The sequence below is a fragment of the Barbus barbus genome (assembly GCF_936440315.1).
Source record: "Barbus barbus genome assembly, chromosome: 13".
Lineage (NCBI taxonomy): Eukaryota > Metazoa > Chordata > Actinopteri > Cypriniformes > Cyprinidae > Barbus > Barbus barbus.
In genome coordinates, this window is record NC_136741.1 from 9,664,163 (window position 1) to 9,675,821 (window position 11,659).

The following is an 11,659-nucleotide window of genomic DNA, read 5'->3' on the forward strand; positions in this document are numbered from 1 at the left end:
CCTGAATTTTAAATTAATTTGAAGTGAGGAAGCAAACAAGACACATAATTACAATTTGAATTAAAGGAAGTAGAATTGTAACTAGGAAAAAAAAACTTTTTTAGGTTATATACAGGAAAAAAAACTCTTTAAGACAAAAAGTACTGAGACAGACATCTGCAGATATGCCACCTATTAAAATGTATATTTACCGTAATTTATATATTTCATTATAGGCTATTTAATAAATTAACTTTGATTTTATAGGGGAAATATTTACTTATTTACATTTGTTGATTTTTATAGCGAGAGTAGGCTACCTACGACTTCTTTTGAGACGTGGCCAATTCACTTCATGTTTTTTTTTTTTTTTTTTTTCCTTCTTCATATATCACATCCTTAAATATTAGCCTATATATTAACCATTCCTGATAACTCGTATATTTTAAAATGAATATTTACGGTGGATACTGAATTTATTTTTATTTTTTTTGGTCGGGGAACGACTGAGCTCAGGTTTCATGTTTAAAGACCTTGCGTGTGAGTCTAGAGGAGGTGAAAACGCTGCTTATGGATGCTCACGTGGTGTGGTTTCCAAACAGTGTATGGTTTAACGTGAAAAAAAGGGGTTGGAAGTCAATTGAAAAATAAGTCACACGCTAGTGTCCTAGTTTTGGTCAAACATATAAGTATTGTCAACAGATGAGCACAGCAGCACTAATCACCTGTTAGACGAAGGTATGTGAATGTTTTTGTTGTTTCTTACCTGTTTAAGGTGTACTGATGCTGTGCATTTACCGTAGCAACATGTGACTTTTGAGAATTCAGATTTCTTTTCGTTGTAGTTGATACAAAGTTGTCGCGTATAAAACTCAGTTTAAGTAAGTTTAATCAGCTCAGTATGAAAATAAACTTTATATCAATTAATAAATCAAATTGAACTAAAAACCTGTCGAGATAATTTAAAAACATATAACGTTAGTAGAGCTGGGTATAAAAAAATATGTATTATTATTACACAATAATTTATATTTGCACTTAATATATATATTATTTTTTTTACCTTTTTGTCTAGGAATATTGCATGTGTATTTTTATTTTATTTATTTTTTCACTCTAGCATGTGTGTTTGTACCCTAAAGGTCTTGTTGAAAATCACTTACCTTTTAGAAGTTTGAATAGTCAGACACTAATCAACGATCATTCCGCTCAGCTTGAACTTTAGGGATGTTATGGTGTTTACTTTCTGAAATTTGTATTTTGTGTCATCTTGTTTTGTGGGATGATGAGGGACAGTTAATTCGGAGAGTACTGTGGTAAAGTATGCACTGTTGTGTTTCTACAAGCAGTTGTCTTCTATGGCCTATCTGTTCAACACGCCTAGAGAGAACTCGTCACCATAGATCTGTTATATGATATTAAATCAAATGCTGTAATCACTGTATTGTGCTAACACATCACTATACAATCAACACTTAGTAGCTTTACTGTTTCAATAGTGGAGACGGAATGTGAATTGTACACCCATGACTTTTCACAACTCCTCCTCCTAGCTTTCTCTTGATCACAGAACCTCAGTCTTGGTTCATGTCAGGTAGTGACCTGCTGTGACTTGTCTTTATATTTGAAGCTCCAGCTCTCAGGTGAGGTTGCTGATGTTGGCATGCAGCTACTCAGTACATTTCCATAAAAGGACGTAGCATACATGAATAGAATAATTTTCTCATGTTTGTGTTATTGTCCTAATAATATATAAAATAATGTAAATAAATAAATAAAATAAAAATTACCTGTGGTTCTTTTAATGCAGTGGAACTCAAATTTTGTACATTAAGCCTTAAGGGTTAGAAGTCATTTGGTCTATTCCTCTGTTGGCACATAAATATGTGCACTACACTATAGATTTTTACAAAAGTGCTCTCACTTGTACACATCCTACATTAAGAACTTATATCTTCAACTGTAACTCCAAAATCATGGAAAAAGTAAAATGGGAACCTGCAAAAATTGAATAATATACTGTAACAGTGGATGGATTTATTTATTTTTTTACTTGTATGCTGTCCTCCAAGAAATAAATAAAATAATAAAAAAATAGGGTGATGCATTTCATTTATAGAATGACAAGTAACCTTAAATACCTTAGGTAAAAAATAAATAAATTTTTGAAAAACTGTTAATAAAATTAATGTTGTCCAACATGCAGGAAGACAAATACAAATTTAAAACCTTTTTGAATTGTTAAATCTTTTCTTGGAAAATGATTTAAAAGTTTTTATGAATATATGAATTTATGAAAGCTTTTCTAACTTGGCATGTTTTAAACTTGAGTTTTTTTTTTTTTTGCTTTGTCAAGAGTAGAAGTTTTGTATCGGATGTTTTTACTTTTCCATCGTATTGGGCACTTATACTGTAATGTCATTAACCCTTAGGCTGAACATGATTTGCATTAAGAGGTTCACCATTTTATGCAGATAAACAAAAGCTATAGCTCTGTAACGGGGTTGTGGCTAGAAGGGATACAGGTCTGACCGGAAACAAACAATGAAATTTAATTTTCTACTTATTAGATTGTTTTATTAACGTCTACACCTTCCCCAACCCTAACCCTAACCCTTTTAATAATGAAAAAATGGTAACCATTGTTGTACAGTGTGACAAAAAGAGAGCACTTGAACCCTTTTAATTGTGAAGTTGTGTGTCCCATATTCAATGCCTCTACGATCCCATTACCTGTTTTTTGTTTTTTTTCTTCTGCAGATCAGGTCTCTTGTGTTGGTGGCAACATGAGTTGGAACTTCTTGACACGCTTGCTCGATGAGATCTCCAACCATTCCACATTTGTCGGAAAGATCTGGCTCACACTCCTCATTATCTTCCGAATTGTCCTGACAGTGGTAGGCGGAGAGACCATCTATCAAGATGAACAGAGCAAGTTTGTATGCAATACTGCACAACCCGGTTGTGAAAATGTATGCTATGATGCATTTGCCCCTCTATCACACATCCGATTCTGGGTTTTTCAAATCATTATAATCACCACACCATCCATTATGTACCTGGGCTTTGCCATGCACAAAATCGCTCGATTGGCTGATGACGAATACCGACCACGCAAGCGCAAATTGCTGTCTATGCTTCATCGAGGTGTGAGCCGTGACTATGACGAGACTTACGAAATGGATGATGAAGCTCCCATGATCTTGGAGGAGATTGAGCCCTCTGAAAAGGATAGTAAAGCAATAGCTGCAGCCAAGTCTGCCCCTGCATCCGATGCTAAGTCTGCGAAGCATGACGGTCGTCGTCGCATCAAGAGAGATGGTCTCATGAAGGTGTATGTGCTACAGTTGATCTCTCGCGTTGCCTTTGAGATAGCCTTCCTTTTTGGCCAGTATGTTTTGTATGGTTTTGAAGTGATGCCATCCTACATTTGCACCCGAAGCCCATGCCCACACACCGTGGACTGCTTTGTCTCGCGTCCCACGGAAAAGACCATCTTCCTGGTCATCATGTATGTTGTCAGTATACTCTGCCTGGCGCTGACTGTGCTGGAAATCCTTCACCTGGGAATTGGTGGTGTGAGGGACACTCTTCGTAGTCGATCGGCTCGGAGGCTCCCCATACACAGGGCATCCACATCCACTATTTGTCACCGACTTGCCAGTGCACCCCCAGGATATCAGGCTGTCCTGAAAAAGGACTCCACTGTCAAGCTTAAGGCTGAGTTCCTGGGACACTCGGGACGGGAGTCATTGGGTGACGCCAACACTGGTCTACAGAGACACCTAAAAATGCGACATCTGGACCAGGCCTACCACCATGAGGATGTAGGGGCTTCTCACAGCAGTGGTCCAGACTCTAACAGAATTGCTGTTGAGCAAAACCGACTCAACCTAGCTCAGGAGGGCTATGTCAGCTCCAAGGAAAAAGGTTTGCTTTGGGCTACACTTCTCTCACATCACGTTTGTATAAGTACGATTTGAAATTAACACCCACCAAAAGCGAGTGGAAATCAACTATTGCGGGTTACGCTATTAATTCATTAAGGAAAAGTGTAGTCACATTTACCATTGCTCTGCAAAATTTTGTGGGCGAAATCCAGTCATTTCAATTGGAATTTTGTGCCAGGGAAAAAAGTTTCCCACATAGATTTCACTCGTGTTAGATATACGAAAATTGCAAAAAGAAAAATAGATGAACAGCTGCTTCGTTTGAAATTGACAGATCTTTTTTTCCCCATGAAATTTGCTGAAATATCGCTAATGTATCCACACAGTTAGCCTATCACTTTGCATATCATCATCAGCCTGCGAAATTAGCAAAATAATGCACTAAGGAACACACGGGAAGAGACCAGAGACCACTTTTTCACCGTGTTCTTACTCACTAGGCATTTAATAAATGCTGAATATCCAAGACTTTTTTGTGTGTCCTTATGCAGACACCAAAAGCACCCTCTAGCATCTTTATTGCAACTCGTAGCTTTAAGTAAGGAACATTTGCCGTAAATATACTGATGCAAAGTTCATAGGAATTTTATCATCATGAAATCATATGCTTGCATACATGATATATTGCAGCATGATTTCATCATTATCGAATGCCTTGGGAGTGAGAATTACTTTGAGGAAATAATATATTTAAATCTATGCTTTGATAAACAGGTTTATTTCTGATATTTTTGTTATGGATATAATTTAAAAAGTTTAGTAGCCAAATTGGGTGGTAAATAAGTTCTATTCAAACTCTGTTCATAAGATATAAATCATTAATTCCAGTCAGATCTGAAGTGCATCTTGTCGTACAGTAAATTGCCATGTTTTAATGTGATTTTTGTGTACTTTTGATATTTGATGTTATTTGATATTTATTAATATATATTTTCCTTTTCTGTTTTTAAAGAGGGTCATGCTTGAAGAGACTAACAGCTTTCCAACTCCAGGCTGAGATGTACATTTTGGTGGGCAGTCGTTGACCAGATTTCCTGTTCATCTGGCATTGAATAGATCAACTCAAGGCTGAGATACAAATAATGGAGAGCAGTTATTGACAAGATTTTGTGTGCTCCTCTAAATGCATATCAGAAGAAGTATTACTTACAGTATTAAAACCAAAAGCTGCCAAATGTAAAGACTAGAGAAACACCAGCTGTTATAATCCACATTACTTTACCTTTCTCTACCAAGCAGTTATATTTGTTCATAGTGTATTGTAACAACAGCATGAGAACAAAGACACATTCCCCTTGTTGGTGAAGATATTTATAAATACTGTTCATTATTATCAGTTTTATCAAATCAGTATTAATTGAAGCCTTTAACCAAAATTCGCAGATCATCCTGTTCAGATTATTACAATGAATTGAAAGATGTATGTGTCTTCGTCTGAAAAACAGAAGTGTTTGTGTTTTATGTTATGTTGCTTTTTGATAGGCGTACAGTCCTTTGGGGTCTAATATTTTTGGAACATTGTCCTGTATGTAAATATCGTAGGTTGAGGGAAGACGTTTTTCAAACAGTAGCAAGGGCACAATAAATGTCGTCTGTTTGTCTTGTTGATATGCATTTTGAGGATTTTGTATTTAGAAATTATGAATAAAATTATCGCAGTACACGTGCATATGCTCAGATTTAAAAATATATAAAGAACCTGGAAAATTCTTGAATTGTTTATTAAAAGGTGTCATGCTTTGTATTACTGTTAAAAAACATCTATGCAACATGCTATTGCATTACTTCGTATGTAACACATCTGTGGTTTACATGGGATTTATGGGAAACTGGAATTTTTGCAATGGCATTATATAGATGCACACTATTTGTGTATTTGGTAAAGTATACATTATTGGTGACCCATGTAACATGTAACACAAAGTTCTACATCTTAGCAAAGGAATAGTACTTTGACAAATATGTTTGAAATGTCATCATGACTCATTTGAGATGAAGACTATTATTGTTTGAGAAATTATTTTTTTATAACCTCATTCATTAGTCACTTTGCATGCAACCATCTGCTAAATGAATAAATGTATTTAAATGACTCCAGTCAGGCCTAGAAATACCTGTCAATGCCTGTATTTAATGAATACCTTCTTATAGTGGCTGCCATGTTGATATTAGACATAAAAATCAAAATCCATGGTTGTATCGATGGCCTTGTTTGATGCCTTTTTAAAAAATAAATGTGTCCTTTGTTTCTTACCTTCATTGTTTGACCCTATATATTATAAAAAGAATATTACAGTCTTATAAGGGTGTGATAGTACAACTGCTAAAAACCTGACTTCGTAAGCCAAAAGTCCTGTGTTTAAATCATAATATAGATATTCCTTTTCACAATGCCCATGTGCAAACCCAACATGCTTTTTGAGGCTAATAATTTAGTTTGTAGCTTGTTTTAAAGGATCTGCTAAATAGTCAACTGCATTTAACACATTATGCTTTAATGTATTCCTCTGAACATAATTTTGAGATTAATTATCAATCAGTAACACCAAATGATGGCCTAGATTAAAAACCAAAAGTGTTTTGATGTAGGGAAGATTATATATACTTTTTTCTGCAGTGTCTCATTTAGCTACCTGGGTGAACAATTGTTGTTAGGGTAAAAGTGGATAAATATTATATAATAATAACATCTTTATTTTCATAGATATCTGGGTAATGTGCAATTTAAGTATTTTAAAATAATTTTTCAAGGAGCTTAGTGTACAAGGTTAAGATGCTTTTCTCTGTAAATGGCTGTTTAATTTAGTACAAATTGTCTTATTTGCATAAAGAATTAAACTGCAAAAAGTTCTCATTTGATGCTCTATATGTTTGATAAACTTTACTGAGCAACGTTTTACAGAAAACTGGTGTTTGTGTATTAACAAAATTGTAAGGTTATTGAAGTTAAGCATTTGATAAAGTTAAATTTACAGTCAGAGAATATATCTTTCACACAGTTTTAATGCACACATTATTTGCTTTGATCATTCATTTAAAATAGCTGATTTGTGTTTAAAAAAAACCATACGCGCACTCTACAGATAATCTTAAAACTAAGCCACAGCAGAGTGTTAGATGCAGTTGCACTCTTCTGGTATGATGTTAGGCAGGGTCTCGTACTTGAATGAGTATCCCCCATCTGAGGTGGTGGTGAAACGGAGAGACTTCATGCTCTCTGGAACAGGAGCACAGCACTGGTTGATGCCAAGTAGGGTAGTAGTGCGCTCAGCGCTTGAGCAGTTGCCATGGCAGTAGTAGAAGGTGAAGGCTTTAGGATGAACCAGCCAAGGTCCTCGAATGAGATTTCTATTTGTTCTCTTTTGCAATCTGTGTCATCAGAAGCAGGTCTCCTAAGTTTTTCAATAGCAGCTGGTGACCAAGGAATTTTGGGCGCCCTCCGTGAGCGGTCGGGGCCGCTTGAACGGGTGTGGAGATGCAAAAAGGGTGTTTTATCTTCTGAATCATAGCAACTGCAGGATGGGCAACGGACCTGCAGCATGAAAGGGCCTATAGCCATGGCAACGTAGAGATGGAGAACTAACTTATAGGTCGTCCAGCCATCAGTGCAGCGTTTGACAGGACTTACAGATGCCTGGAGCAGCTCATGGTAAGGGGTGAGGATGAAAAGAGGCGCTGAAATGTTGCTAGAAGCAATTGCTTCTCCAGCATAGAACCAGAAGTGGGCAGAGGTGATGATGGAGACCTGGCTGTCCAGAGAGGGCTGAAAGTAGTAAGTAAAGTGACCAGATGCAGCCTCAGAGGAGTTATCAGGCATGTCTTTGCATGTAGACTCTAAAAGTTAATAAGAAAGTTCAGAATGTAAAGCAATTGAAGCTATGTTCATTTGTCAAAATAGCCTCTTTGTTTAAAAAAAAAATATATATATTTAGTGATTTCAGCCTTAGATGGGTCAATGACAAGTGTCCATTTTGAATAAATAAATACATATATAAACAAATAAATAAATAAAATCTTTTAAAACATTTAGTTTAAGATGTGGCAAGTTCTTAGAAGTGTACTTTTTCAATTCATGTTGGTGTCGTGTGGTTTTGAAAAACATACAATTTTCAACAGCAATGACTCTAAAAATGCCATGCGGCATCACTATCACTATCAAAAATAATACCATATTTAGGTTTTTGGAAAGTCACGCCATATGACATTTTATGATACGCTTTCCTGTAGCTCAAATAGTAGAGCATGGCGCTAGCAACGCTAAGGTCATGGGTTTGATTCCCAGGGAAAGCAAGAGCTGATAAAATGTAAAAACTGTAACTTGAATGAAATGTAAGTCGCTTTGGATAAAAGCGTCTGCTAAATGCATAAATGTAAATGTACGATCTAACCTTTCCCTGACACAAAAATGTCAAATTATCCAACATTTTAACAGAGTTTTTTTTTCTGCATGTAAGTAGCTGTTTCCCCCCCTTGTCTGTGTTGCCTCACACATGACTTCAATTTTACTTATAAATGTTTTAAAACATTTATAAGCAGCACAGTAGAAAGAAATAACAATAATCAATAATTATGCCAAACTACTACCATCCCTCCACCCAAATCAAATCACAGAGTTAATTCAGAAATTGAAAGCATGCTTTTAGAATATGTTTATTAGAATATGTGTATTAAAGCTATTGTATGTATGAATTCCACTTCAAAAATATTACGACTAAATTAATACATAATCATACAAGGAGCCGATAATCTTACCAAATATCATGATGTGAGACATTACTGTTTTTCCTATAGCTAATGGACATGAAACAAGCTCACCTGAGCTTGGGAACAGAATGACCTGTGAGGACTCCTGATGGTGTCTTCTTTCCACTCTTTTCTCCCTAGTCATTCGCGAAGCTACATGATGCACAACTTTGTTCACCGCTTGCTGTGTTGGCAGTTGAAGCACTGGCAGAGGAGACTCATCCATCCCCAAACTGTCAAGGATCCGTCATTTCAGCCAGCCATGCACCATGTCACGCGGTAATTCGTCTCCTTGGCAGGCCTGGACTAGTGGAGGTGGCAACAAAGCCCACAACATAAGGGCACAAGCGAATGAAGGCAAAGAGCTGGTCGAGGTAAACATCCTCAAAACTCAGGTTAAAATCAGACACTTTAAACTGCAGGCTCAAAAACAAAAAGTGACATGTATAGAAGGTTTTCAAAGATAAATACAGCAAGTTCTCAAAGAAATCTCTGAACACTTTTTGATTCACTGTTTCATGAGAGAGCTGGAATTAAACTCTCTCGCAGATCTGTCTGGTAGAAAAAGTATGTGACTGTTTTTTGTTACACTCCAACAAATGGCAACCATTGTTTGGGTTCATGCTATCACAGTGTGGACAGGACAAAACAGCTTTTGAGATTACAATCCTTCGATACGGTTTCTTTCCCCATTCCCTTGTCCTTGAAGGGAACTGACACAGTATAACAGAATATTTTTCAAATGGATTTTTGGTCAAAGTAGATTTACACAAAAGCTGATCATGCTTTTATTCCTCCGGCCTGCTTGAAGTGTTTAACTTATCTTGAATTCAGAAGACCATAATATTTATTATGTGAATGTGATGTTACTGCACTTTGCCTTATAAGTCAAAGGTGACCCCTGAACTGAATTAGGTCTGAAAACATCCTATGACTCTGTTTACACCTGGTCTTAAAGGGATAGTTGATTAAAAAAAAGACAATTATGTCATCATTTACTCACCTTCATGTTGTTCCATGATCCATTATTTAATTTGTTTGTATGACTTACTGTGAAACACAAAAAAAATATTAAAAATGCTTTTTTCACACAGTGGAGGTCAGAAGACACCAACATGTTTTATCAGCATTATTTTGTGGGCCACAGAAGAAAAAAAAAATCATACAGGTTTAGAACTGTAATGGGGCGAACGAGACGTGAGGAGCTAAGTGCAAGCTTTTATTATGAAACATGGTCAAAACACAGGCAGGGTCGAACAACAGCAAACAGGTATGGCACAGGCAAGACAGAGGAGTAATTCTAGGGCAAACGTGGGTCTTTGATCGGCGAACAATATCCAGAGGGCTTGACATTGGCTACCTGTTAGATATTGGATCGATTTTAAGGCCTTAGTAATAATCTTCAAAATTTTAAACGGTCTCGCACATTTGTATTTGTCAGATCTTGTTACCTTGCATAAACCTGTTAAGAACTTGAGATCTGCTGACAAGCAATTACTCCAGGTACCGCGGTACAGACTTAAGCGAAAAGGGGATCAGGCCTTTTCAATTGCCGGTCCTCAGCTATGGAATAATCTGCCTCTAGCCATTCGTGCTGCCCCCTCTGTGTTCGCTTTTAAAACAGCTTTGAAGAAACATTTTTATTTTATGGCGTTTTAATCTGATTTAGGAGAGACGTAATGAATGTTTTCCTTTTTAAGATGTTGTGTGTGTGTGTCATTGTTTGTGTTTTTTTTTTTTTGGAATGCATTGTACAGCACTTTGGGCTGCTCTGAATGCAGTAGAAATGTGCTTTACAAGAAAATAAACTAAACTAAATACGACGGATAATCCGATAACGTAAGCAAAAGTCCAGGCGAGGAGCAAACACAGTCCAAAACAGCAATCAAAGGGTTAATCCAAAATACATGGGCAAGAATCAGGAACTAGTAAATCAGGAAACACAACGAGACTAGACTAAGACTAGAACTAGAAACGAAAACAGGAAAAGGCTCCGTAAAGCAGCTATCACTTGGAGAGATGATAACCGCAGAACAATACTAGAGACTAGACAGGAAACAAACTTGGAATGGTTTGGTACAGTAGCTAACACAAGGAGAGTGCTAATCGCTAGACAATACTCGGCGATCTGACTGAGGAAGCCCATGGCTTAAGTAAGGCGTGTGATGGGAATCAGCTGTGTAATCAGTGCAATCAGCTGTGTGTGTGTGTGTGTGTCATCAGTGCAATGGATGATGGGAACAAAAAAAAAAATGGCGCCGCTGTGTTCAGACGCCGTTCAGGCCGCTCCGCTTACTTTTACTTTCTCTTTTTACACATTCCACGTCGGCACTGATCACCTACAACATAGAAACACATTTGGACATTGGAAACCGCTACACTAACCTGTTCCAGGACACTTTATCCAGGAATCCTTCAATAAACCCCCGAGGCGACGGATCAAGAAACACAGCGGGAAATGCGCTGGGATTCGAGACAGACTCAGGAAAAGGGCTCACATTCCTCCTCTCCCGAGCATTCTGCTCGCAAATGTCCAATCCTTGGAAAATAAGATGGACGATCTTAGAGCCAGGATTAGTTTCCAACGGGACATAAGGGACTGCAACATCCTTTGTTTGTCAGAAACGTGGCTTTTGTCCATGGTCCCGGACACTGCTGTAATGCCAAGTGATAACTTCTCTGTTTTTCGGACGGACAGAACAGCAGAGGCCGGTAAATCCAGGGGTGGAGGAGTGTGTTTCATGATTAACAAGAAATGGTGTGATCCCAGGAATATCTCCATTCTGTCGTTCCTGCTCGCCTCATCTGGAACATCTTTCCATTATTTGCCACCCATTTTATCTGCCCCGGGAGTTTTCATCGATCATTGTTACTGCTGTGTACATTCCACCACAGGCTGACACCGGCTTGGCTTTGTCTAAGCTTCACAATGTGCTCAGCGGCTACATCAATAAACAACCTGACGCTGCCTTTATCATCGCGGGGGA

The 11,659-nt window shown here is 37.4% G+C and overlaps 2 protein-coding genes across 2 annotated transcripts; one reads left to right on the forward strand and one right to left on the reverse strand.

The window, feature by feature from the left end:
• The first annotated feature begins 478 nt into the window (after positions 1–478).
• Positions 479–6,181, forward strand: LOC306879667 (gap junction gamma-1 protein-like). The gene is made up of 3 exons (XM_079432817.1): positions 479–717; positions 2,740–3,909; positions 4,882–6,181. Exons 2-3 carry the CDS (start codon positions 2,766–2,768, stop codon positions 4,893–4,895), a joined length of 1,158 nt encoding a protein of 385 aa, XP_079288943.1. The 5' UTR covers positions 479–717; positions 2,740–2,765; the 3' UTR covers positions 4,896–6,181.
• A 740-nt stretch (positions 6,182–6,921) lies between these two features.
• Positions 6,922–9,201, reverse strand: LOC306879668 (inhibin alpha chain-like). Its single transcript, XM_079432818.1, has 2 exons — positions 8,682–9,201; positions 6,922–7,763 (listed from the first exon to the last, which is right to left on the reverse strand). Exons 1-2 carry the CDS (start codon positions 8,896–8,898, stop codon positions 7,138–7,140), a joined length of 843 nt encoding a protein of 280 aa, XP_079288944.1. The 5' UTR covers positions 8,899–9,201; the 3' UTR covers positions 6,922–7,137.
• Positions 9,202–11,659: the final 2,458 nt, after the last annotated feature.